Raw genomic sequence first — 27,829 nt, 5'->3', positions numbered from 1 at the left:
TTAAAGCAAGGAAATGATAAATTCAAAGTTCAGAACAGTGATTATCTCTAGGAAAAAGACAAGGATTGATATAGGGAGGAGAACACGGGTGGATGCAATGATATCGTTCATATTCTAATTCTTAAGATCACACCCGGGTCCCTGGCAGTGACAGCACCAAGTCCTATCCACTGGACCACCAGGGAATTCCCAATACTTCCATTTTTAAAGTAGCACTGATAAAGATTAAAAAAACGTAAGTGTGTAAAGGAAGTTTTGCTGGCTTTTTTGTGATGTTAGTTAATATTCTGAGCAAACATTTAAAATAATCAATCAAATATAAGTCAAATTTTAAAAAATACCATTACAGCAAAGTTTCTCTCTATCAAATAATTAGTTGGTACCCAGACCCAGCGGAGGTATAGTAATTTCAAATAATATTTGGTATAGCAAAAAACTTCATCTAGTTTCTTAGAATTTATTTTACTGAAAAGAAACATTATAATCACAAATGAAAATGACTATTTACTCTAAAATCAAAAGAAACCACAAAAACTAGAGTTTAATGAGAAAGACTGGGAAAGAATGAGATAAAACCAAAACAAAATGGAACATACACAATAAGAACCGGAGGTCACATATGCCAACAACTATCCCCAAATTAATTTTAAATACATTTCCAGAGCATCCATGGTAAAGAATAAAGATCTTTACAAGAATATGTTCCTATTTTATTATCATAAATTTAGAAGTAAAATAGACTTTTATTTCTCTTTAGGAAAACTAATGCCTTTGATGATGATGCTTTTCAGTGTTTCTTGTTGAATGCCATATTTGGGAAGACAGGTGTTAAACTAACAATCAACCACCACCACCCACCCAAGAAGTCAAAAGAAAAGGAAAACATCAAGACAAATTATGTAATTATTTCCTAAACAGAAAAATAAGGAAGAGTATCAAAGAAAATGTTACAAATGACACTCTCAGTTGGGATATTAAACTTGTTCCCTGAGTGAAGACAGTGGTAGGGGAGGTAGAATGGGAACATAAAGCTCTCTGGTTTTTAAATAAAGCTTGAAGTGGGAAGAACAAACAAACATAGTGAGTAAAATCTGTTTCACCTGAAAAAGAGTTTACTTATATAACTGCCATTTTTAGAAAATTTATCCACCAAAAAGAATGAAAATTTTATCTACCAAAAAAATGAAAATTTAACTATCAAAAGAGATAATGCTATCTATCTTATTAGAAAAATCTTCACAGTATATCTAAATATATAACAAGCTATTATTTGGTGACTTTTAATACCAAAATTCAGACAGATCTTTTTATAAGCATTATTTTTAAATTAACCAAAAATATTAGAGTCTAAAATCCCATGAGTTCTTCCACAAAAACTTTTTTGTTTTTTAATTAATTTTTTATTGGAGTATAGTTGATTTAAAATGTTGTATTAGTTTTTGCTGTACAGCAAAGCCACAAAAACTTGACTGAACACACAGAGGAGAAAAAAACACTAAAACCCTGTAACATTAGAAAAATATTAGAATACAAAAGAAACCAACCAAACAATGCTCAGATGACAGAAATTCAATTTTAGCGCTAAACTCTAATTTTCATTTCTGGCTTATAGTTAAAGTTACAGAAATGGAATCAATCAAAAAACAATACAAGTGAAGTTCCCACCACAGATGCTTGTGGACTTAATTGGGTTTTCTTTGCTTACTTATAACAACTCATGATTTCATTTAAAGTTCCTAAGTTTTTAACTGTGAAACGGAAAGTATATTGGAAAGAAAAGGAAACCAACAAATATCTGTGTTTCAATCTTGACTCTGCATCGCACTTGTTGGTGTGATACGGGACATACTATTTAAACTCTCAGAGCCTCACTTTCTTTTATATGCAAAATGTCTTACAAAATTGTGATGGTTAAATGAATATATATGTAAACACACCAACACAGTGCCTGGCACATGGTAAACATTAAACAAATGGCAGCTACTGTATGTGGCAACTCTAGCCCTAAAATCCACTGTGACTCCCCAGTTAAAACCTCTCTTTACTTCAAAGAATGAGATTAAATTCTGTCAATTATTTTCCTACTTGAGTCAAAAACTGGTTACATAGAAATGTCCACTTCTGTAGGAAACAAACAGTAAAGTCATAAGTATAATATGCAGTTTAGAATCTACTCTGAAATATGAAGGCTGACATGCTTTACTTTTGTTAATTATTAAATATTCTGCATTAGTAGCAGTTTCAATTTGTAGGGAAAAAAAACTTAGGAAGCTATAAATACTGAGGTTTTAGAGCAGTTTAACAATGTAACTTAACTTTTATTACCTTCAGGAATTCCAATTTATAGAAAAATGTAACTATTACAGAGTTCCTGTGAATAACAGTCAATTAAGATGAACATGTCAACTCTGAAGCCGTTTAAGGAATTCAGAAGTTTCTTTCCACCCTCATTAACCCCAAAGAACCAAACTGGAAGACACACCAGGACTATCTTAAAGGTTCTGCTATTAAAAAGGGTCATGAGTTAGAAAGGAAGTAGGAAGTCTTCCAAAGTAGGAACAGAAGTACAGCAGCACCTGACAACTGCAAAATGTTTCATAAGGCAGTTTCTAAGTAAACAAAAAGATCTTTGTCAGACTAATCAAGGAGACCATTAATACGTGCTTTGTCTTGGGGCGTCTACAATCTGTGTTTCAAGTGAAAATACACTTATTAGCACATTAATAAGGGTTGGAAATATCTAAAGGGAATCCACTGAGAAGTGGTTTTAATTAAGCATGCTAGCTGTGCAGGCACTAACTCAGGTGCTAGCCAACTTCTTTTAATTACAGCTCATTTATTTCCTTTGACAAACACGAGTAAATCATAAACTGTAAAATATATCAGCATACATATAAAGAATTGGTTCTGTCATCATTATAACTCAAAGACATCTCAATAAATGTAGCCTACAAAAATGGAAGAGGAATGGCAAATGGATTCCAGCTTGTTACTGGCTTGTCTGGTACAGTACTAAGAAGGATTTCGAGTCAAATTTAAACTCAATCAGACACTGCTACAGAGAGTAAACTATGTCTGCCATTAGCACTGGAGAAGGTGTAGCATCAAACGTGCCATACTAACTGCCATTGTTGGCCTACAGAACGGACACTTTATAAATCAATTCATCACTCATAGGACCAACTGTGATATGGCTTTTACTTGGCTAGCTTTTCAACTTATAGAAAAATGTTTTCCTCATAGAAACAATGCACTAAAAGTTTAAAATGAAAAATGTCTCTTTCTAAAAAGGAAATAAAATAATTTCTTTAATGTGGAAAAGAACAGCAATAATTACAACATACTACAGTGGCTAATGTAAGAAGAATCATTAAAGACCCTATATAATAAGTGATTACTCACTTTCTGAACATGTAGTTTCACCATTAGCAATAACTTCAGACTCTAGCTGCAGCCCATCAAGACAAACTGACAAATCTCCTATTGTCTCTGTTGGTTCTTTGTCACCTACAAGCTGTAAAGTCACAACTACTTCCTCAACTGGAAGAGAATAAAATTATAGAAAATGGTCACTTTTTTTCCTTTAAGTCTTAACTGTTGAAAACAAAACTGTCAGAAAAACTTTACATTTATGTGTACACAATTTGTTTTAATATACTTCACCCAAGGTTTCAGGCCTTTTGATGCCAAAAACATTTTAAAAATAGAACAAAATTTCCTAATGGTTAATATCCACAATGTAAGATACTAAATAGCTTAATCATCTCACTTATTATATTCATTCTCTTTTACAAAATGAGCCAGCAGGACAACTAAGACTACTCAGCAATATATGCCTGACTTATATTGACTGAAAACATAATTTAAGAATGAATTTTCATCTCATAAATCCTAAATGAGAAATAAAATCCCTTGAAGTATGTTTTAGATACTCAAGGGATTACATGTTTTAAAATCATGATATATTAATTAAAATAAGCATGTTTCAAGTTTTTATGTATCTATAAGTATATATAGATATCTAAAGATAGAGATATACATGTATAAATAAAACCACAACCATCTAAAATGAGGAAGTTTTTAAAATAAGCATTCGAAAAGGAAATGTCAAAATATTAACCACATTTGTCTCTCTGTAGTGAGATTACATTTTTCCTTCAGCTCTGCTCTATATTTTTGTTTTCCATAATTGAGTATATAGCCTTCAATAAATACCTATTTATTAAATAAATATTTATTTAAAATATCAGATCCAAAATGAATGGCCAAACCATGGTTACTCAGAATGCATTAAACAGTTCAAGATTCATCTCCCTATTAATATCATAACCAAGTAAACCTAAAAACAAATAGTGAACATAGTTTCTTCACATTTGGCACATGAATTTCTTGCAGAAAAACAAAAGCTGAGCATATTCTATTGTTTTTACATACATACGTTTCATATTGTTTGACTTTAATGTTTCATAGATATCTAATGCAGCAGTTCCCAACAAAACATCAGATTTCAATGTCTGGTGACTCCACACACGAAAATGTAATTTACTCACAGGGGTGACGATACTACAGGTGAAAAAAAAGGTGAAAAATAATTTCCTTAAATATCACAACAAGATTGTAAATAAATTATAATTAAAATCTTCTCACTGCACACCTTACAGTCTACCGTACAACCAATACTGCCTATGGCCATCTTCACTTGTCACTGAACTATAGGGGCAATTTCATGCATGTATATCATCAACAAAAGTAAAAGTGCTCACCATGCTACAAACTGTTGAAAAATCAGTTTTACTTTCGTAGTACAAAAAAGTTAATTTATTAATTAAATCCTTATTTTATGTCAGGTAGTATGCTGAGCTTAGGATTATTTTGTTTAATCTTCACAGCAACCCTGAGGTGAGAATTACCACTCCCATCTTCAGATATAGAAGCTGATATTCAGAGAGGTTAAGCAAATTGCCCAAGATCACACAGCCACTCGGTGGCAGACTGTGAACGAAACTCTGTCATTAAAATTTATACTAAGAAGTTTCTCGGTCAGCTACTTAATGATTTGAGGATTATATTACCCCAAGTTTCACACTGTTAGAGGCAAAGTGTCCGGGACAACTGTCAAATAAAGACTCTTCCAGACCTTGCTAAATGCCAATACAGAATAGAAATCTGAATTTGCAATAAACTGTATAAAAACTATTTCAATTAGAAAAACAGGAACACTAGATAACCTACCGGGGATGGAATAAAAGAGTTAATAAATTTAATTTTACTTTGAGGTCTACTCTAAATTATTTCAATTCAAATCTTGAGAGAAGTCTGCAAAGCCTACTACCCAACAATGGAAGCTGTGTTAAAATTGCAGCCCAATCTGCTGCAACTTAAAAATTCAGAAGATCTTGGGCTATGTTCCCCCGAACATCTGGACTTAAGAATAACACTACCATATAGGGCTACAAGGAGAGTTTCTTTTTTCTTAACTTTTAAACCAGTAAGGAGTTCATGTCATCATCGGCTCAAGAGCCCTAAAGTACATTTATTGTGAGCACAGATAGTTGGTAGAAAGTAGATGAGTATTCAGTCTATTATTCTGAACATCTCCAGTCACTAATGGAGGCTGTGGCCTTTTGAAGATTTGTTTTTTTAAAAAATGTTACTCACATATTGTTTAATTTAGATCAAATCTCTAATGGGGCACTAATTAAAAATGAAGTCTAAGAAACGATGTTGAAATAAATACAGATGAGGAACATTATTAGAATGATACTTCTGCAAATAGGTTTCAAGATGACCTTCAGTAAATTCTTAAGTTTCATTCATTTGCTCAAAATCATAAAGTACATCAAGATGCCCTACAACTTCAAAAATCCATGTTAAACAATAATATAGGTTTAGCTAATTTGTTTTGTCATTTATTAGGAATAAATACTGTCCATATAAGCATGTATATCATGTGAAGAGAAGAGCTTATCATTTCAAATGTCTCATCTCACCATTTAGAAATAAAACTTTTTTTAGTTACAGGTTTGTTTCTCTAAGAGAAAAAATACAAGAATTCCAAATGTTAGGTAATGAAAGCAATTTGTCTATATTTGATAACTGGTTATATTTTGAACTACACTTTAATATACAAACCAAATACACTATATTATTTAAAAATCCATTTGTTGATAAATCATACATTTGCTTCCATTTTAGTAGAAAAATTAAAAGTAACCTATAATTCTCTTCAACCTGTAATTCCCTTCCTACCAACATCTGAGGCTTCGTCAATTAAGTGTTGAAATTGAGCTACATCCTACTTCTATGAATTCGAATGACAGATTAAAAACACAAACATATAGACATATGCACAGGGATGTATACTGCAACACTGTCTAATAGCACAACATTAGAAACCAACCGATCAATAGGGAACTAGTAAAATTAATCACAGTCCATCCATATTAAAGAATATTATGTAGCTGTATAAGGGATATTAGACCCATACGTACTCAACGAAAAAGGATGTTATGTATGTTAAGTATAAAATGTATAGCATAATTTTTTTTAAAGGAAAAAAACCCCTGTGTAGGTTCTATGGGGGCACTGTAATTTTAAAAAACACAAACTATTTTTAAAAATTAAATTAAAAAAATGAAGTGAGCTACTCATAGCCCTCTATTTCAAACCTAAATTAAGGAAAGAGCTGCTAATCTTTCTAGGCCAGTGACCCTGGGATCTCCCAGCTACTTTTCAGCAGCAACAATGCAATGAAAAGGAGAGACTGGGAAAACAAATAATTAAAGAGAAAGGAGACTAGAAGGAGGAGCCCTAAGAACAGGGGAATAAGAGGGGAAAAAAAAAAGAGAGGAGGAACAAAGAAAAAAGTGAGAAACTTTTTTAAAGCTGCATTTCTGCTCACCTACTAAACAAAATACACCATAGAAAATACTTTCAAACCTACACTGTAAGAGGTTGCTTCCATTTGGGACTGTTCGTATTGTTGCATTTTTCTGTCTTCTTTGACTGTCCATCTACTGTGACTTCCACATAAGGACTTGGCCCAAACCAATTCTTTTTATTTTCTTTAAGTTTCGCTGAAATGACTAAGTAAAATAAAATAGAAAATATTTCAATATTCGAGATGTTAGTTCATCCTTCAAATCGATTTAATTTCATAAAGGTTAAACACAGCATTATTATTTTTACTCAGAGAAGCAGTCTGCTCTAAAATATTCACAAATTTTATTCACATATAACCTTTGTATTTCTTCCCATCATATTAAAAAATATAGGACTTCCCCACACCATCCAACCAAATTCCCATCAGTAGACCCCCCCCCAACTGTCAGTATCAACAGTCCCAGAAATCTTGAGGTCAATTAAAAAGTATACTGACAAACTTGGTAAACAAATATTTGAATGCCTACCATGTTATCAGATATTGCTCTAAACTGTGGACAGAGCAGTTTACAATTAGAGATAAGTCCTTGTGATGAAAAACAGCCTAATGTGGCAGAGTATGACTTGGCAGTAAAGAAGTCTTCTAAGGAAGTACTTTTAAGCAACCATCTAAATGACAAGGAGCTATCCATGTGAGGACTGAAGGTAGGAAGAAGGGAAAATTCCAGACAGAGGTACGAAAGCTTGGCATACCTGAGGAAAAGTATAGCAAACAGGGAAAAATGGTAAATGAGATAAGATCACATTTAGCTTTGTAAGCCAAGATAAGGAATTTGGATTTTATTCTAAGCATGCTAGAAAGCCAATGAAAGAAGAGAGTTACAAACTAAGACTATTTTTAGCATCTCATATATCTCTCATCATCTTAGCAAGAGCTTCTTACATCCTTAGCCTTCACCCTTGAGTTAGTCACTTTTGCCATGAAATAGCCTTGTCCAAGCATTGTGTGGAAGGTACGAAGAGTAGATTCAAATCTAGTAGAGCACCCCCTGGTTCCCACAGGAGACAACTCACTAGTCCCCTATAAATGAGATGATCACAGCCAAGGAAATATTCTACCACCTGGATATATACTCCAACAGCAAAGTTCAGAGAATGCCAGTGCCCTTCAAGACTAATGGGCCCTTGTGAGTTGCTAGAAAAGTTTATATAGCAGCTACCCAAGAAGCTCAATAAACAGACCAGCACATAGACAGTCTGGGTACCCTAGCAGGCACAGTCCCAGGTGGCGGCCCTGAATCTCCCAACTTCATGTTTATCAAATACTTTTGTCCTTTTATGCTTAAGAGGCTGCTAGAGCCATCTAATTAAGAGATGACAGTAGGATGGACTAGGATGGTAAACATGGATATGGGGAGGAATAAGCATCTTCTAAGGAGAACCAACAGGATTAGATTTCATGAGTGAGTTAGGGGAAAGAAGCAAGGATAACTCCCAGGTTTCTGGCATGAATAACTGGATAGAAGGTGCTATCATTTAATAAGATGGAAAAGATCTAGGAAAGCACAAGTTTGAGAAGGGTAGAATGGGCAGGAAGTCAAGCGTATTATAAAGAATATATAAAATTTGAGATGCTCATGAGACATCTAGGTAGAAACACTAAGTAAAATGTCTTTCAGAACAGAAAATACTCAAGTGGGGATCAGACCTATCTCTGACTAATATGTACTATAAAGCCCTATCACTTAATACAAAGCCTAATTTAATCACAGGATTGCCGAAGAAAAATATAAAATCCCTATTTTTAATACATTTCTGGTCTGAGAAAAGGTAAAACAGCCCACACACTCATGCATAAGCTCATTTTATTTCAGGGGCTCTTGTGATCCTCTAAAACTGATTAAACCTAGAACAAAGAGCAATGCAGGCCTGACAGGGAGGAAATTACCTGCCCTTAGTGGCTTTTTAGGATTCAAACTTTTGAAAGCTATTTTGCCAAGTACTCCCATCCAACCCCACTAGAGCCATTTTAGGAAACTTTAAATGGGAAAATAAAGAGTCAGGGAAACCAACACCAACTGTTAGTGTTTACTATGTCTGGCACTTAAAGACTGTCATTTCGATACACAGAACTATTCTGTGAGATAGGTATTATCATCTTAATTTTTATACATAAAAAAAAACAAGCTCAACAAAATTTAAAAGTTTACCCAAGGGTCATGGCAAAGCCTGGACAGGAGAAATTATTTAAGTGTTCAAATCTCAAAGCTTATATTGCATAAAACTTTCATTACAGTCCTAATATTCTAAAATAGATCAATGTACTACTTCCTAAAATTTAAATTCCCATAGTAAATTAAAGGAATTAAAAAACTGTAAATTATAAACTGGAAGAAAAGGAATCAGAAAAATGTCAATATCATCTGTCACCTGGGCTACTCCAAGAGGCCTCTAACAACTGTCTGTTTTTACTCTCACTTCTCTAATGCAATCTCTCACAGCTACCAGAATTATCTTCCTAGAACAGATGTGATGTCAATACTTTTCAATGATTTGCTAATGCCTGCAAAATGAAGTTTAAACTCTTCTGGGGCATTTTACATTGCTTACTCTGTACGTTTACAGCCTCTTCCTATACCAAACTCCACCCAGGCCTGTGGTAGTCTAACCACTCTTAGCTGTTTGCTGTCCCTCCCAAGTGCCTAGTACTTTCATGCCTCATACGTGCTACCCCCTCCACTCATGATCCTTCTTCCTGTTCACCCAATAAAATCCTACTTCTTGAGAGACAAATACCCCCTTCTCTTTGACCGGATGGTTCTTTAAACCTAGTAAGTCAAACTGTTCCTGTTCTATGCCCCCACAGCATTTTCCTATTTATATATGGCTCCTACAGCTTTCTATTCTGCCTTAGTTCTTAGTAAGTTTATCAGTTCTTACTTGTTTAACTCACTCTGTAATCCCCTTCATGGCAAGGTTATAACCAGTCTTTATAACTTAGTGATTTGAACCTGACAGGCGTTTAATACATTTGTTGAACCAAATGATTAGCCATGGTAGAAAACAAGTTGCCCTGCTTTATAGTTACTTACACACGCACACACAATCTATTGCATATGATTTCATGGTACTTATTAATGTTCTTCTGATTCTTCTGTTCTGAAGGTCAACATTTTCACCCGACTGATTCTTCATCCTACCTCTCCAATACAAAATTAAAATCCTGACAATTTAAAGAAAGTAGAAGTAAATCCTTAGCTTATCCAATTTATTTTGTGAATCAGGAGGCTATAATGAACAAGGTAAAACAAACAGGGGTGCTGAGACCAGGTATGATGAGCAGTATGATGAACTGATAAGAGCTAAAACCAGTTAAAGCAAGTGCTACCTCTGTGGTCAGAAGTCATGAGAGGCTACATGAGGTCTCTGTAGCAGAACTGTCTTGGCTGGGCAGAACTGGATATAAACTTTTGACTTTAAAGCATGAAGGACTCCCCTGGTCTCTAAGCATTGGGAGCTAAATATACAGTGTTCTAGTAAATTTGGGGAAATGCAGTAATGTTTAATTTCAATTTGTAATAACTAAAATAAGATGGTTTCTCTTCCTCAAATGATGAGTTTTGAGTAAGGATTGAGACTAAAAAATTTCTAGGAAATACCAAAGAATTTATTTTGCCCACGTAAGTATAATGCTAGCATACAGCAAGCATCAAAACACAGATAAGCTCAGTATAATAGCGGAAGTTATGTACAGAACATAATTAAACAGGAAATGGCTAAAGACAGGGAAGGATGTAAGAAAACAGACTTATGTCCAAAGTAAAGGACCCAGACCATGGAATTGGAGATAAAGAATAAAGAATGATCCAGGAAATGCAAGAGTAAAAATCAGTGGAACCTGGGACTTCCCTGGTGGCGCAGTGGTTAAGAATCCACCTGCCAATGCAGGGGACACGGGTTCGCACCCTGGTCTAGGAAGATCCCACAAGCCACAGAGCAACTAAACCCGTGCACCACAACTACTGAGCCCGCATGCCACAACTACTGAAGCCTGCGCGCCTAGAGCCTGTGCTCCACAAGAGAAGCCATCGCAATGAGAAGCCCACGCACCTCAACAAAGAGTACCCCCTGCTCACCACAACTAGAGAAAGCCCACACACATCAACGAAGACACAACACAGCCAAAAATAAAAATAAGAAATTTTTAAAAAACCACACACACATGAAGTTCTCTAAACAATCCACTTATCAACAGTACTATCATTTAATATTTTAAAACTGTTCTGCTACAACTTATAATACGTGTCATTTCTCTGAAATAAATTTTCTACTTGCCCTCATCTGATAAGGGGCAGCAATTAGCAAACATACATTGTAAACAAATAATGTATGCATACATGTGTGTAATGTACGTATGTAAGAGTTAAAGAAATAAATTTGAGCAGAACCACAGAGTAACATTTTAACTTTTGACCCTAAATTTCCCTATGAGTCTTTTACACCAACTTTTTTAAAAAGTTTATTTATTTAGTTAGTTATTTATGGCTGCATTGGGTCTTTGTTGCTGCACGCAGCCTTTCTCTAGTTGTGGTGAGCAGGGGCTACTCTTCATTGCCGTGCATGGGCTTCTCATTGTGGTGGCTTCTCTTGTTGCGGAGCACAGGTTCTAGGCACACAGGCTTAGTTGCTCCACAGCATGTGGTATCTTCCCAGACCAGGGCTTGAACCTGTGTACCCGGCATTGGCAGGCAGATTCTTAAGCACTGCGCCACCAGGGAAGTCCCTACACCGACTTTTAAAACACAAATCCAGCTGTCTGCTCTTTGTTAAAAACTCGACTTTTAAAACACAAATCCAGCTGTCTGCTCTTTGTTAAAAACTCTGGTTACTTCTCATCTCCCTTAGCAATGTTTTTTTTTTTGGTAGCCTTGACACACCTGAAGGAGATGATCCACTCCCATTAATTCTCATGGGTCCCTGCTCTGCAGCAGTGGCTTTTAGGGACATCAAGGGAAGTCTTGGCATTTCCCTCCTTCACATCATTTGCTCTGTCATGTTCATTCCTGAAAGATCCTTTTCTACCTTTCTACTTTTTTTCTGGCCATGCCAGGCAGCATGTGGGATCTTAGTTCTCCAACCAGGGATCGAACCCATGCCCCCTGCATTGGGAGCGCAGTCTGACCCAATGGACCTCCAGGGAACTCCCTACCTTTCTACTTTTTTTTTTTTTTTAATAAATTTATTTATTTATTTACTTATTTTTGGCTGTGTTGGGTGTTCATTGCTGCACGTGGGCTTACTCTAGTTGCGGCAAGTGGGGACGACTCTTTCCTCCAGTGCACAGGCTTCTCACTGCAGTGGCTTCTCTTGTTGTGGAGCACGGGCTCTAGGCGCATGGAATTCAGTAGTTGTGGCACACAGGCTCAATAGTTGTGGCTCGCGGGCTCTAGAGCACAGGCTCAGTAGCTGTGGCAAACGGGCTTAGCTGCTCTGCAGCATGTGGGATCTTCCCAGACTAGGGATCAAACCCATGTCCCCTGCATTCGCAGGCAGATTCTTAACCACTGTGCCACCAGGGAAGTCCTCTACTTTTAAATAGTAGCAATGCTTCAAGCACTACCTCCTTTCACAGTAACTCTAGTCAAATATTGATCTCTCTTTCCTGACCAAAGTCATTTTCTCTTCACACCATTACCATATACCATGGCATTTATACTTAACACTTGCATATTTATGCCTTCCTTGAATTTTGGAAGATGTTGAAGAGCTTAGCAAAAAAAAAAAAAAAAAAAAAAAACTATGCTAATCCATTAACACAGACTAAAAAATACAATGTCAATTAAGGAGATTTGTGCAAAAAAACTTAGTTCTGAGGTTTCTAGCACCAAAAGCAAAGAAGTAAACAATGAATTATGAAGGACACTTGATTCTAGTCAACTTGGCACTTTATTGTTCATTATCTGATGTTCTCCATTTGTCCCATATCTAATGATATTTTTGCTAAATATGCAAATAGCTTTTATCCATAATTCATGGTGTTTGTTTTTGTTAAAATGTTTTTGCCCTATACTTGTACATTCTCAGGATTTTTAGACCCAAGATTAAAAAGCTTATAAATGGCTAAGAATTATGTCTTCTTGAGGACATAATGCATTTAGGCATTAAATGTTTTTCTTACTATGACAGTAATGATAGCAAATAAGATAGTTTATGCAAAGAAAAGTCTAAAGGAATATAAACCTATTTATCTGGGGATTGAGATGATAAATAATAAGATAAGGACTCCTCACTTTACTATTTTACTCAGTTTTTAAAAATAAAAAGCATGTATATTACTTATGTAACCTGAAAAGTTGAAACAATCTATCAGAAATTCTTTAAATCAAAGGTTTTAACAATAAGCTGCCCCAAAAAAGAAGTCTTAAGAAGCCTGGCCCAATGTAAATCAGCTACTCAGAGTAGCTTGAGAATGGGGAGGGGAGAAACAATTAGAATCTGAGAAATATTAATATCTTTCACTGAGAATCAGACATTGCTAAGGGAAGAGACTGGAGTTAGTGAAAGAATTCCCAAGAATAAATTCTAACATGCTTTCAACTTAAAGTGTTATTTCTTTATAACTCAATCACTTTTAGGTTTTGAGGAGGACAATAATTAGACAGTATATGACCTCATATTCATAACCTAGAAGTGGATATAAGCCAGGTATAGTAAAAACTAAAATAATCAATAAATGCCATTAAATTAAAGGGAGAGAGTCTAGGGTTCCATTGTGTGATAGACACATGCATGTCTGAAGAAAACCCAGTGCCTCACTTTGGCTAGTGCAAGTAGCTTCTATTGATATATAAAGACCTACAAAGAGATCATATGGAGCCTGTAAAACGTCTTAGCCCAGTTTTAAAGAAATTCAATACCATAGCCAAGGAGAAGCACTGAAGGTTTCTGAGCAGGAATGAACAAATCAGTAGGCATTTTAAGAACATTAATCTGAAAGTGATACACTTGATTAGTATGGTTAGAGGAAGAAACAAAGAGATATTAGGAAAGTAACAACAGCAACCAAAATATTTAATAGGCATTTCTCCAAAAAACATATACAAATGGCCAATAAGCACATGAAAAGATGCTCATCATCATTTAACCATCAGAGAAATGCAACTCAAACCCATAATGAGATAGCTCACATCCATTAGGATGTCTCTAATCAAAAAGATAAGCATTGCAAGGACGCTTACAAAATTGTAACCCTCATACATGACTGGTGGGAATATAAAGTGGTGTGGTTGCTTTGAAAAATAATTTGGAATTCCTCACAAAGCTAAACATGGATATTACGTGACCCAGTGATTCTACTCCAGAAAGTAGAAGGTATATACTCAAGAAAACTGAAAACATACATCTTCACAAAAACTTACATACAGACGTTCATAGCATTATTCATAATAGCCAAAAAGTGGAACCAACCCAAACATCCATCAGCTGATAAATGGATAAAGTATGTCCACACATGGAATAGTATTTGGCAATAAAAAGAAATTAGATACTAATACATGCTACAACATGGCTGAACCTTGAAAACATTATTATGATAAGTGAAAAAAGTCAGAGACAAAGGCCACACATTTTATGACTCTATTTATATGAGAGATCCAAAATAGGCAAAGCTATAGAGACAAAAATAGTTAGCTAGGGCTGAAGGTGGTTGGGGAATATGGGGCAGGGGTTTCTTTCTGCAGTGGTGAAAATGTTCTAAAATTGACTGGTGTTGGTTGCACAACTCTGAGAATGTACTAACAATCATTGACTTCTAAATGGGTAAACTGTATGGTATGTGAATTATCTCAACAAAGCTAATAAAATCCAAATGAAAACAAAAAACAATAGCAATTGCCGAAGCATGTTTAATGGAAAAAACAAACAAACCCAAATCCTATACTATACCCAAGAATATCCTGAAATCAAAATGTAATTTTTACATATCTAAACATTATGTTCATTCATTCATTCAGAACCTGATACGTCACAGCCACTAAAGATTTTAAGATTTGTTTCTTTTTATCTTGGGAGTGGGGGGGAAGTAAAGCAGTAGATCTTTTTAAGACTTACCAGTTATCTGAAGTTGTGATTTCATGGTCAGGCTACCCATTGAACCAAGCTGTGATCCACTGTCAGACATAACACCAACAGGACGGCAAACCTGAACAGGGCCAAGGAAACACTATAAACATCAAAAATTCCCACTTGAAAAATATGTAAATAGTGCTAGCCAGGCCATTTCCATGTCCCACTGAAGGCCACACAATAACCAGTGGTCTTCACATTGCTAAATATAATTTTCAATTCTAGTATCCATCCTGCATTAACCTATCAGCAAAATCTGACATGATCATTCCTTCTTCCATGGTTTTTCTTCCTTTTAGTTCCCAAGACACATTCTCTAGGTTTATGTCCTACATTACTGATTGTTCCTTCTTAGACTCCTTTGATGATTCCTTCTCTTCTCTCCACCCTCTTAATACTAGAAAGTCCTAGGGCTCAGTTCTTGTTTCCCTCTTCTCTCATCGCTCCATACTCATTTCCTCAAGGATATCATCCACTGTTATGGCTTTAAATATCATCTATATATCAACAAGTCCCAACTTTATATTTCTATTACAGACTTCACTCCTGAATTCTAAACAACTTCACTTGGGTATCTAAAAGACACTCTGAACTTAACAGATCCAAAATGGAACTCCTGATGTTCTCTGTAAACTATCTCAGTTGATGGCAATTTCATTCTTTCAGCAGCTCAAGCCAAAAACCTTGGAGTCATCCTTGACTCCTTTCTTTTATATTTCCTTTCCAACCTGCTGGCAAATTCTGATGTCTCTATTTGTAAAATATATCTAGAATCTAGACATTTCTCACCACCTCTACCACCAATCTGTTCAGACCCACCTCTGACAGCCATTTTTTTCCTAAATTATGCCCCTCTCCTAGATTAACCTAAAAGGTCTCCCTTTTTCCACCCTTGTCTAGCCTTAGTACCTATTCTTAACACAACCTGGATGATTCTTTTAAAATGTTAAAAAACTTTCAAAACCTTCCCATTTTACTCAGAGTAAAAGCCTGAATCCTGAAAGACCCTATATGATACATGCTTCCACTGCTCCCTACTTCCTGATCTTATTTCCCTGCTACTCTCCTCCCCTACTCAGGCACATACTTCCCTATTATTCTTGAAATATGCCAGCACATTCTTGCCTTTAGACGTTCATTCTACTTGTCTTCTTCACAATATTAACAGTCTGCTCCACTTCTGATGATCATTTTCTTCTCCTATAAACTATGTGACCTTCTAACATACTAAGTAATTTACTTGGTAATTATGTTTATTGGTTTTGACTCCCTAAGCTAGAATATAAACTCCATGTGAATGGGGGATCGTTTTGCTTTGTTCACTGATGAAACCCAGAAGCCCAAAACAGGGCCTGTGGCTACTGAATTATACTAAATGAACACCTCTAACATATCTTCTTCAGCCAATAATCATGGAAGAGTTAATCCCCCTGTGGAAAGGGCATGATTCGTATACAATAAAAAAGATTTTATAACAAAGTCAGAACACTTGGGTTTGATTCCTGGCTACAACACTCACTATATGATACTATTTGAGTCATATAACTTCTCTAGGTCCCAGTTTCCTGTCAGAGAAATGGGGATAATACCACCTCTACCTCACAGGGCTTTTGTAAGACTGAATGATTATATCTGTGGGGAAAAAAATGCTCTGTGAATGTTTATTATTTATCATTAATACTCTTTGAATTTATTTGTTTGTTTATTTATGGCTGCGTTGGGTCTTTGTTGTTGTGCGCAGGCTTTCTCTGGTTGTGGCGAGCAGGGGCTACTCTTCATTGCGGTGCGCAGGCTTCTCACTGCGATGGCTACTCCAGTTGCGGAGCATGGGCTCTAGGTGCATGGGCTTCAGTATTTGTGGTTCGCGGGATCCAGAGTACAGGCTCAGTAGTTGTGGCACACAGGCTTAGTTCCTCTGCGGCATATGGGATCTTCCCAGACCAGGGCTCAAACCTGTGCCCCCTGCATTGGCAGGCAGATTCTTAACCACTGCACCACCAAGGAAGTCCCTAAATATGTTTTTAAAATAACCCGTTCTTAGGCTTTCGGGGACTTGATAAAAATTTTAAGAATATTTTGAGTGGGTCAAAGTAAAGATTAAACTCAAGCAAAATTTACTCAGCACTCACTAGTTGCCAGGTCCCATGTAAGAAATATACAAATACAATAAGGCAAAATTAGGCTTCCGTTCCCTGGCGGTCCAGTGGTTAGGACATCATGATTCCAATGCAGGGGGCGTGGGCTCGATCCCTAGTCGGGGAACTAAGATCCCACATTCCACAGGGCAACTAAGCCTGTGAGCTCTAGAGCCTGCGTGCCACAACTGGAGAGCCTGAGAGCCACAACTACTGAGCCCACACCACAACTAGAGAGCCCCATGTGCCACAACTACAGAGCCTGCGTGCCACAACTTGAGGAGCCTGTATGCCGCAAGGAACAGCCTGCACTCCGCAATAAAAGATAGCGCAGGCCACAATGAAGATTGTGCAACTAAGACCCAATGCAGCCAAATAAATAAAATAAATATCAAAAAAATCATGTATGTACTGATACATATTAAGTTTTATATAATCAAAATTACTTAAGTATTTTAAATCCCTAAGAACAAAAAAATACCATTTGTAAAGACAAACTATAGAAACCTAAGTATCAACTGGCAACCAGTTAAATAAATAACATACTCATACCACAGAATACTATGCAGCTATCAAAACAACTTACTAATGACTGAAATGGAATGATTCCAAGAACATTTTTTTTAAGTTACAGAATATATATAATGTGATGGTATTTTTTCAAACAAAAACAAAGTATATATTCTTATAGGTAAATATACTTATAAACAAAAGCAGAAAAAGTATACATCCCTAACTGTTTATAGTGGTTACCTTTGTGGAGAAGGGGAGAGGGTCTGTGTACTAAAGGAGGTGGTCATGGGGAACTTTGGTTTTGTATGTATTGCTTTAGTTTTTAAAAAGAAAATGTGTAGCCTACTTGTACACTTTGAAAAACAGGCAAGACAGAGTAGATTGAGAATCTACACTTCAAGTCCCATCTTCTCCCCCGAGCTCCAGACTCTTAGGTCTAACCATTATTTATAACTGCCTGCATGGTTAAAATGACTAAACTGAGGAGACTTCCCTGGTGGCGCAGTGGTTAAGAATCCACCTGCCAACGCACAGGACACGGGTTCGGGCCCTGGTCCAGGAAGATCCCACATGCCATGAAGCAACTAAGCCCCTGCGCCACAACTACTGAGCCTGCGTGCCACAACTACTGAAGCTCACACACCTAGAACCCACTCACAGCAACCAAGAGTAGCCCCTGCTCGATGCAACCAGAGAAAGCCTGCACGTAGCAACAAAGACCCACCACAGCCAAAAAAAAAAAGACTAAATTGAAACTCTCCCTGGCCTCAATAGCACCACCATCCATCCAGTTTCACAAGCCAAAGCTGTGGGCATTATCTTTCCCTCATTACCAAGTTCTAAAGATACTACCTGCAAAATATACCCTGCTATATACCTTAAAATATATGATTATTTTTCTCCTCTTCTTAACCATCTTAGTCCAAGCCACAAACACCCATCCCTTCCCTGTCAACAAATTACTACAAGTCACTAAATTGGTCTCTCTGCTTCTGCACCTGCTCCCTCTCCCTCCCACCACCCATTCTCCACACAGCAACTAGGGTACTCTTTTAAACACGAAAGTTAGATCATGCTCTACTCTGCTTAAACATTCAGTAATTGCCTATCTCACCTAAAATTGAATCCAAATTCCTCACCCTGGCTTACAGAAGTCCCACTACATTCCATCCATGACCTACTTTCTTGACTTCTCCTCATATCATTCTCTCCCTTACCCACTGCAAATATGGATTTCTTTATATTTCTTAAACACACTAAGGTCATTCCAGACTTACAGGCTTTACACTAACTGTTCCCTCTGCTCGGAATGTTTTCCCCTCTTACCTTTAAATAGCTAACATCTTATATTCAGGTCTCAAGTTAATACTCAAATACTCAGAGAGGTCTTCCCTGACTACTCAATCTAATGTAGCCATCCTATTACTTTCTATCACACCGCTGAAATTTTTCTGATTAAATTTTTTACTGACTATAAGGTCCACAAAGGTAGGCAACCTTGTCTGCTTTGCTAATCAGTGTCTAGAACATTCCACAGTTGTTGTTTTTTTTTTAATTAACTAATGTCCACAATTTATATTTAGGTCCACTCTTTGTGAACCTTATACAGTCCTATGGATTTGTTATTGTTGTTTTGTTTTTTGGGGGGGTTTTTTTGCGGTACGCGGGCCTCTCACTGTTGTGGCCTCTCCCGTTGCAGAGCACAGGCTCCAGACGCGCAGACTCAGCGGCCATGGCTCACGGGCCCAGCCGCTCCGCGGCATGTGGGATCTTCCCGGACCGGGGCACGAACCCGTGTCCCCTGCATCGGCAGGCGGACTCTCAACCACTGCGCCACCAGGGAAGCCCCCTGTCCTATGGATTTTGACAAACACATAACTGCCATGTATCCACTATTATAGTATCACACAGAATAATCTCACAACCCTAAAACTCCCCTGTGCTTCACCTACTCATCCCTCTTCCCTCACTAAGAACCTCTGGCAACCACTTATCTATTTACTGTTTCTGTAATTTTGCCTCTTCCAGAATGTCAGATAGGTAGAAGCACACAATTTAGAGCCTCAGCCTGGCTTTTTTCACTCAGCAGTATGATTAAAGTTTCCTCCATATCTTTTCAGAGCTTGGCAGCTTTTTTTAAAATTGCTGAGTAATATTTCATGTGTGTTTATTCCACAGTATATACATTTGCTTACTGAAGGATATATTAGTTGCTTCCAGTTTTTGGCAATTATGAATAAAGCTGCTATAAGTATTCATGTTCAGGTTCCTTGTGGATATAAGTTTTCGACTCAATTGGGTAAACAGGACTACAATTACTGGATGATAAGGGTAAACCTATGTTTTAGCTCTGCCAAATGGTTTTCCAAAGTAGCTGTACCATTCTGCATTCCTATTAGGATTGAAGTAGAATTTCTACTGGTTTATATCCTCACAAGCATTTGCTATTGCTAGTTTTTTGGAATTTAGCCAGTCTAACAGGTGTACAATGACGTTTCACCATTGGCCTAGTTTGTAATTCCCATATGACATATGACGTTGAGCCTCTTTTCATATGCTTATTTACCATCTATGTACACTGGTGAGATATCTGTTCAGATATTCTGCTCATTTATTATTTGTTTTCTTGCTGTCGCATTTTAAGAGTTCTTTGTATATTTTAAATATAAGTCCTTAATGTGTTTTGCAAATATTTTCTCACAGCCTATGGCTTCTCTTTTCATTCTCTTAACAGTGTAAAGGTTTCACCAATTCCCACATGTGAGTGAGTGCGGTGAGTAGGTTCCCCACACCAACAAGCAATCCTCCAACACCAGCTAAGTGTCCTACAATTTAATAAAAATCAGAGAAGAAATAAATATAGCATGTTTTTAAATATTAAAAAAAAACACCAAAAAAAACTATTAGAAATAAACAAATACACTAAGTTGCAGAGTAAAAATATCAATATACAAGTCTGTTCTATCCACTAACAATGAATCATCAAAAAACAATTAACAAAAAAATCTCATTTACAATTGCAACAAAAAGAATACCTAGGAATAAATTTAACCAAGTAGGTGAAAGACCTGTACACTGAAAACTTTAAGACATTCTTGGAAGAAATTTAAGACAACACAAAAAAATGTAAAGGTATTCGTGCTCAGGGACTGGAAAAATTAACATTTTTAAATGTCCGTATTACCTAAAGCAATCTACAGAACCAATGCAATCCCTATCAAAATCCCAATGACATTTTTCACAGAAATAGAACAACAACAACAACAAAATCCTAAAATCTGTAAGGAGCAAGAAAAGGCCCCAAATAGCCAAAGCAATCCTGAGTGGGGGGAAAAAACCCAAAGCTCGAAGTATCATTCACTCTGATTTCAAATTATATTACAAAGCTATAGTAATCAAAACAGCATGGTATTGGCAGAAAAAGTGACATAGATCAATGGAACAGAATTGAGAATTCAGAAATAAACACACATATGGACAATTAATTTACAAAACAAGAACAAAGAACATAAAGTGGAGAAAGTATAGTCTCTTCAATAAATGATGTTGGGAAAACTGGACAGTTAACAGGCAAAAGAATGAAACTAGACCACTATCTTACACCATACACAACGTCAACTCAAAAGGGATTAAGGACTTGAATGTAAGACCTGAAACCATAAAACTCCTAGAAGAAAACACACATCAGTCTTAGCAATATCTTTCTGGATATGTCTCCTCAGGCAAGGCAAACAAAAGCAAAAATAAACAAATGGGACTACATCAAACTAAAAAGCTTCTGCACAGCAAAGGAAACCATCAACAAAATGAAAATTCAACCTACCTACTCAGAGAAGATATTTGCAAATCATATCCAATAAGGAGTTAATATTCAAAATACATAAAGAACAACCAAAAAATAAACCACCCGATTAAGAATGGGCAGAGGAGGTGAACAGACCCTTTTCCAAAGACACACAGATAGGGAACAGGGACACGAAAAGATATTCAACATTACCTAGTATTATGGAAATGCAAATCAAAACCACAAATGAGTTATCACCTCATACCATTAGAATAACTATTATCAAAAAGGCAAGAAATTGGGCTTCCCTGGTGGCACAGTGGTTGAGAGTCCGCCTGCCGATGCAGGGGACACGGGTTCGTGCCCTGGTCGTGGAAGATCCCCCATGCCGCGGAGCGGCTGGGCCCGTGAGCCATGGCTGCTGAGCCTGCGCATCCGGAGCCTGTACTCCGCAACGGGAGAGGCCACAACAGTGAGAGGCCCGCATACCACAGGAAAAAAAAAAATTATATATATATATATATATATATAAAATAAGTCAGCAAAGTTGTAAGATATAAGATCAACATACAAAAGCCAATGTAATTCTATACAGTAGCAATGAAAAATCTGAAAGTGAAATTAAGAATTCCATTTACAATAGTATAATAAAATACTTAGGAAAATTCAACAAAAGAAGTGTAAAACTAAAAATTAAAGAGGACCTAGAGACGTCCCTGGTGGCACAGTGGTTAAGAATCCACCTGCCAATGCAGGGGACATGGGTTCAATCCCTGGTCCAGGAAGATCCCACATGCCACGGAGCAACGAAGCCCGTGCACCACAACTACTGAGTCTGCGCTCTAGAGTGTGCGAGCCACAACTACTGAAGCCCATGCGCGTAGAGCCCGTAAGCCGCAACAAGAGAAGCCACTGCAATGAGAAGCCCAAGCACCACAACAAAGAGCAGCCCCCGCTCGCTGCAACTAGAGAAAGCCCATGCGCAGCAACGAAGACCCAACGCAGCGCCCCCCCCAAAATAAAGATGACCTAGATGAATATAAAGTCATCCAATGTTCGTGGATTAGAAGACTTGACATTGTTAAGATGGTAATAGTCCCCCAAATGATCTACAGATTAACCCCCAAATGATCTACAAATTAAACACAATCATTATCAAAATCCCAACTGCCTGTTTGCAGAAATTCACAAGCTGATTCCAAACTTCATATGGAAATACAAAGGACCAGGAATAGTCAAAACAATCGCAAAAAAGAACAAGGTCAGAGGATTCACACTTCCCAATTTCAAAACTTACTACAAAGCTACAGTAATCAAGACAGTGTGTTATTGGTATAAGCACAGATATACAGATTAATGGAATAGAATTGAGTTCAGAAATAAGCCCAAGTATCTATGACCAACTGATTTTTGACAAGGGTACTAAGACCAACTTCTCAACAAATGGTCCTGGAACTAATGGATATTCATGTGCAAGAGATCCCTACCTCACAACCATGGACAAAAATTAACTCACACTAGATCACACACCTAAACGCAAGAGCTAAAACTAAAAATTTGGTAGAAGAAAACAGGTATAATTCTATGTGACGCTGCATTAGATAGACAATGGTTTCTTAGCTATAACACCAAAACCAACAACATTAAAAACTGGATATAAATCAAAATTTTAAACTCTTGTGTTTCAAAAACACCATCAAGAAAGTGAGAAGCCCACCCACAAAATGGGAGAAAATCTTTGTAAATCATATATCCAATATAAGTATCTAGAATATATAAAGAGCTTTTACAACTCAACACAAAAAGACAGATGACTACAAAATTGTCTAAAGGACTGAAACGGCATTCCTCCAAAGAAGATATACAAATGACCGATAAGCACATGAAAAGGTGCTAAACATCATTAGCCAGAGACATGCAAATAAAAACCACAATGAGATACCCACTTTACACCTACTAGGAGAGCTATTCAAAATGATAAGTAACAAGTGTTGACAAGGATATGAAGAACCCTCACACATTGCTAGTAAAAATGTAAAGTAGTGCAGCTGCAGTGAAATAAAGTTTTATGGTTCCTCAAAATAGGTAATAGGTAATTCTACTCCTAGGTATATTCCCAAGAGAAACGAAAACATATGTCCACACAAAAACTTGAACATAACTGTTTACAGCAGCATTATTCATAATAGCCAGAAACAGAAACACCACAAATGTCCATCACCTAACGAACAGATAAATAAAATGTGGTATATCCATACAATAAAAAGAAATTCAGCAATAAAAAGAAATGAAGCACTCGTTAAATGTTATACCAGGGATAAACCTTGAAATATTATGCTAAGTGAAAGAAGCCAGTCACAAAAGACAATATATTTTATGGTTCCATTTATATGAAATGCCCAAAGTAGACAAATCTACAGAGATGGTAAGTCAATTATTAGCTGCCTAGGGCTAGGGCTGAGTGGATGTAGATTGAGAGTGACAGCTAAGGGGGCACCGGGATTATTTGGGGGCAATGATGTTTTCAAATCGATTGTGGTGATGGACGCACAACTCTGAATATACTAAAAGCTACTGAATTGTACATTTTAAATAGGTATACTGTATGGTATGTGAACTATATCTCAATAAAGGTGTTTAAAACAAGAAACAAAATTTAGAGGAAAAATTTTTTCTATACTAAAATATTTTACTACCAATGGACCTTTACTAGAAGAATGTCTAAAGGATGTACCTGAAGAATAAGTAGAATGATCCTCAAAGGAAGCTCTGCAACTCAAGATATAAAAGTGACTAAGGAAGTGGTAAACATTAGGTAAATCTAAAATATACAAAACATGGGACTTCCCTGGTGGTCCAGCAGGTAAGACTCCACACTCCCAATGCAGGGGGCCCAGGTCCGATCCCTGGTCAGGGAACTAGATCTCACATGCATGCTGCAACTAAGAATCTACATGCCACAACTAAGAAGGCTGATGCCGCAACTAAGAGCCCGCATGCCGCAACTAAAGATCGCACAAAGAAGATCCCGCATGCCGCAACTAAGACCCGGCGCAGCCTAAATAAATAATTTTTAATAAAGAATTTAAAAAATAAAATACACAAAACAATGTCTTATTTGGGGATTTAAAAATACAAAGCTAAAATACTGAATAACAGCATTAAAGTCAGGAATGGAGGTAACTGGAGGTAATTGTTCCAAGATCCTTGTATTGTTCAGGCCAAGGCAAAGATACTGATCAGTTTTGTGAAGTTAATATGCAAGTCAAAATTTCAGGGAATTCCCTGGAGGTCCAGTGCTTAAGATTGTGCTTTCATTGCCCTGGGGGCATGGGTTCGATCCCTGGTCAGGGAACTAAGATAGCACAAGCCACGCGGCAAACAATCAATCAATCAATCAATTAAAACAATTTCAAAGAGAAGCAGTAAAAAAATAAAAACAGTGCACAAATTCCAAATCACTACCAAGAAAAAAATATTTGAGGGAAAAATGTATGAATCCAAGTAAACAAAAAGGAAAAAAAAGTATGTGGGGAAAGGACTTTCACAAGAAGATGATAGATTACACATGTGCATCTGAATCCCCTTTCAAATTTCCCCTAAACTCTGGTGAAGAAATTTTAAAAATTAAAAAAGTAATAATAGTAATAAAGGTCAGGAAAAAGAGAAGTAGAGGTAACAACAAACAAGTACAATAACTTCAGTAAGCTACAAAGCAGATGGACCAATGCTATTTGACAGCACACTCAATAAAGCAGACTCCTGTCCTATGCTGGCAACAGGGAAAAGCCAAGAACCAAGATGGTTTGTTTACTTGCAGTGCCTCCAAGAGAAGATACCAGTCAATTTTGGAAGTAGGAAGTAAAGTTGGGACACAGAAGCAGAATTGGTTGAAAGCTGCTTACCAAGCATTTTGATTCCTAAATCCCCTACTTGACACCAAAAGGCTCAGGTCTGTTTTTTTTTTTTCCCTCAAGCATCTCTGCAATGGAAGATGCCAGGCACAGCTGAAGGCTGAAGAACAGTATCAAGAACACAAGAATTAAAGGAACATATGCAAACGGAATGACTAAATTCCCATCCTTTTTTCCCACTAGGCTCCCAGCTCACTGTAGCCAAGACTTAACCACCCAGGCAGGAGATAGGACAAGCCTTACCAAGTTCCCCAAACAGTCCACCAGGTAACCCTATAGTGAGGTTCTCAGTTAACAAGCCCTCTCCTCTCTACATGCACTCACAGCCCCCAGTCTGCCCACATCCTTAAACATGATAAAGTTGTGGAAAGCTTCTATCAAGAAAAGTGATGCCAAAGAAAAGCAAAATATATTAATATCCTCAGAGAGATGAAAAGATAGAATATTCATTAAACAAAAACAGAGTGCCATTAAAAAAAAAATTTAGGGTAAAGAAGTAACTATCATGAAAACTCTCCCCAACACCAGTTTGGTCAGCTCTTGAGCAGTGTGAAATTGCAAGATCTGTACACAGATTTCAGTTTGTCAGAGCACTGGAATTGGGAATCAACTGATACCTGCACTGCCAGGCTGACAAAATAACTTGGTTGCCATGGCTATGCTGTAATCTTGAATAATTTTGCAGCTTTAAACTACTTTTCGGTCCTTGTGAGGACTGACTAGCAACATGTCCTGTTTTTCCTTTTGAAACCTGACTATGCAGTTGAGTTTTCCATTCTTTAATTTCATAAACAACTTTACATTAACCTCCCATTACCTAAAAAACCTTGCAATTTGGGAGAGTCTAATTAATATAATTTCCATGGGAATTCCCTGGTGGTCCCGTGGTTAGGACTTGGCGCTTTCACTGCCATGGCCTGGGTTCAAAAAATTTCCAAATACACTATGGGTAGATTTTGAATGACTGATGTGGTCAGTCACCTAGTTAACAAAGCCCAATATATAGTATTAAGTAAGCACTATCACGTGCACTTTAGTTATTAGATCAAAGAATGTCTTCAATCTGCTGCTCTGCAAAGTTTTTCTGTAAAGGGCCAGAGAGTAAATATTTCACAGTTGTGGGCCGTATGATCTCTGTCACAACTGCTCAACTGCCACTGTAGTGTGACAGTGGTCACAGACAACACATAAAATGTATTTTTATTCCAATAACACTTTATTTATAAAAACAGGCAGAGGGCCAGATTCCTCCCACGGGTCATAGTTTGCTAACACCTGCTCTCAAGCATCAATGTGAAAAACGATAACATCCTACATACATCACACCATGATGGCTTAAAACTGGGAAATACGGAAGAGGCAAAATTTCTTAAGACATTAGAATAAAGCAGTTGGATATGGGTGGAATATCTTTTAAATTTTTTTAATTAAAAAAAATTAAACATCTTCCTCTTTATCCCCATTACTCCCTTTATTTACTTTATCCCCTTTATTCCCTTCATTTGGCTCTCCCTGTACTATCGTACTCATTTCAGTATTTCTCTTTGCCTTACCCCAATCTGTCCACACAGTGTTGTCAAAGGATTTTTAAAATGAACTTTCTACACCTCTGATGACCTGCCATGATCCTGGCTTGCCTATTCTCGTACTTCACATACCATTCTCCCACACAGACCTCATGCTCCAATCACACAGAAGTGAAGTTCATTCCCCAAAATGTCATCTGTTTAATACTTCTGTGATTTATTTATCCTGTTCCTTCTCTTCAAACTTTGCCCCGCAATTTCCCTAAATTCCCAGTGATCTGGTCTTCTCTTATCCGTCAACATTCTGCTCAAGCATCTCATCTGGTAGCCTCCCCTAAACTTCAAAGCAGAAATAATTAATTTCTTCTTCTAGTCTACCCTATAGCATGTATTCCAAGAGATATTATAACACAGTAATTAAATGTGCAGGCTTTGGAGTCAAATAAATCTAGATCCACATCTCAGCACCATTACTTAAGCAAATTATTGAATTACTTTCTTCATCCATACAACAGGGATAACTTAATTGTAGTTTCGGTTTAAAGGCTGAGATAATACCTGTAAAGTCATATAGAAAGGCTTAAACCCAGTTAAGTGTTCAACAGCTGTCTCTTATTATCTGTTTGCAAATCCCCCTCACCTTTCAAACTGTCTTCTTGAGGTCAAGGCAATTCATCTTTACATCACTAGAACCTTACAGAGTATCTTAAGTATATTAATAGTAAGCTCTCAAATATATGTTGAATCAAAATAAACATGAAAAAGTTATTATACTCAAAATGAATTTTTCTCTAACTCCTTGAATGTAGGATAACTTTCTTACTGAGACATTAAAAGACTTAAAAATATCGATTACAATCCAAACCACTCACCATCTTCCAGCATTTCTCCAAATAAATGGGAGCACTAGTAACCTATACATAAGAGCCTCTTTGTGAATAAGTGAGGTAA

General features: G+C 36.8%; 1 protein-coding gene across 13 annotated transcripts in view; it reads right to left on the bottom strand.

Moving 5' to 3' along the window:
* The window catches only part of ITCH (itchy E3 ubiquitin protein ligase), a 115,113-nt gene that overhangs the window by 58,218 nt on the left and 29,066 nt on the right, over window positions 1-27,829 (bottom strand). For 11 of the 13 annotated variants that reach the window (XM_089896742.1, XM_089896743.1, XM_089896741.1 and 8 more), the window contains 4 exons: window positions 14,992-15,082; window positions 6,944-7,085; window positions 4,439-4,563; window positions 3,403-3,540 (listed from right to left, as the gene is read on the bottom strand). In XM_089896742.1, coding sequence (XP_089752868.1) covers window positions 3,403-3,540; window positions 4,439-4,563; window positions 6,944-7,085; window positions 14,992-15,061 — 475 coding nt within the window. In that variant the 5' untranslated portion in view covers window positions 15,062-15,082. Of the gene's footprint in view, window positions 1-3,402; window positions 3,541-4,438; window positions 4,564-6,943; window positions 7,086-9,974; window positions 14,972-14,991; window positions 15,083-16,131; window positions 25,851-27,829 lie in introns of those variants that run through there. The other 2 variants (XM_089896740.1, XM_089896737.1) reach the window with 2 other exon arrangements.

This window comes from Delphinapterus leucas, chromosome 15 (assembly GCF_059928025.1).
Source record: "Delphinapterus leucas isolate spDelLeu-1000000601 "Yukka" chromosome 15, BTC_Dleu_Yukka2, whole genome shotgun sequence".
Lineage (NCBI taxonomy): Eukaryota > Metazoa > Chordata > Mammalia > Artiodactyla > Monodontidae > Delphinapterus > Delphinapterus leucas.
Note: the sequence above shows the minus strand (reverse complement) of the source record. Positions and strands in the feature narration are given on the sequence as shown.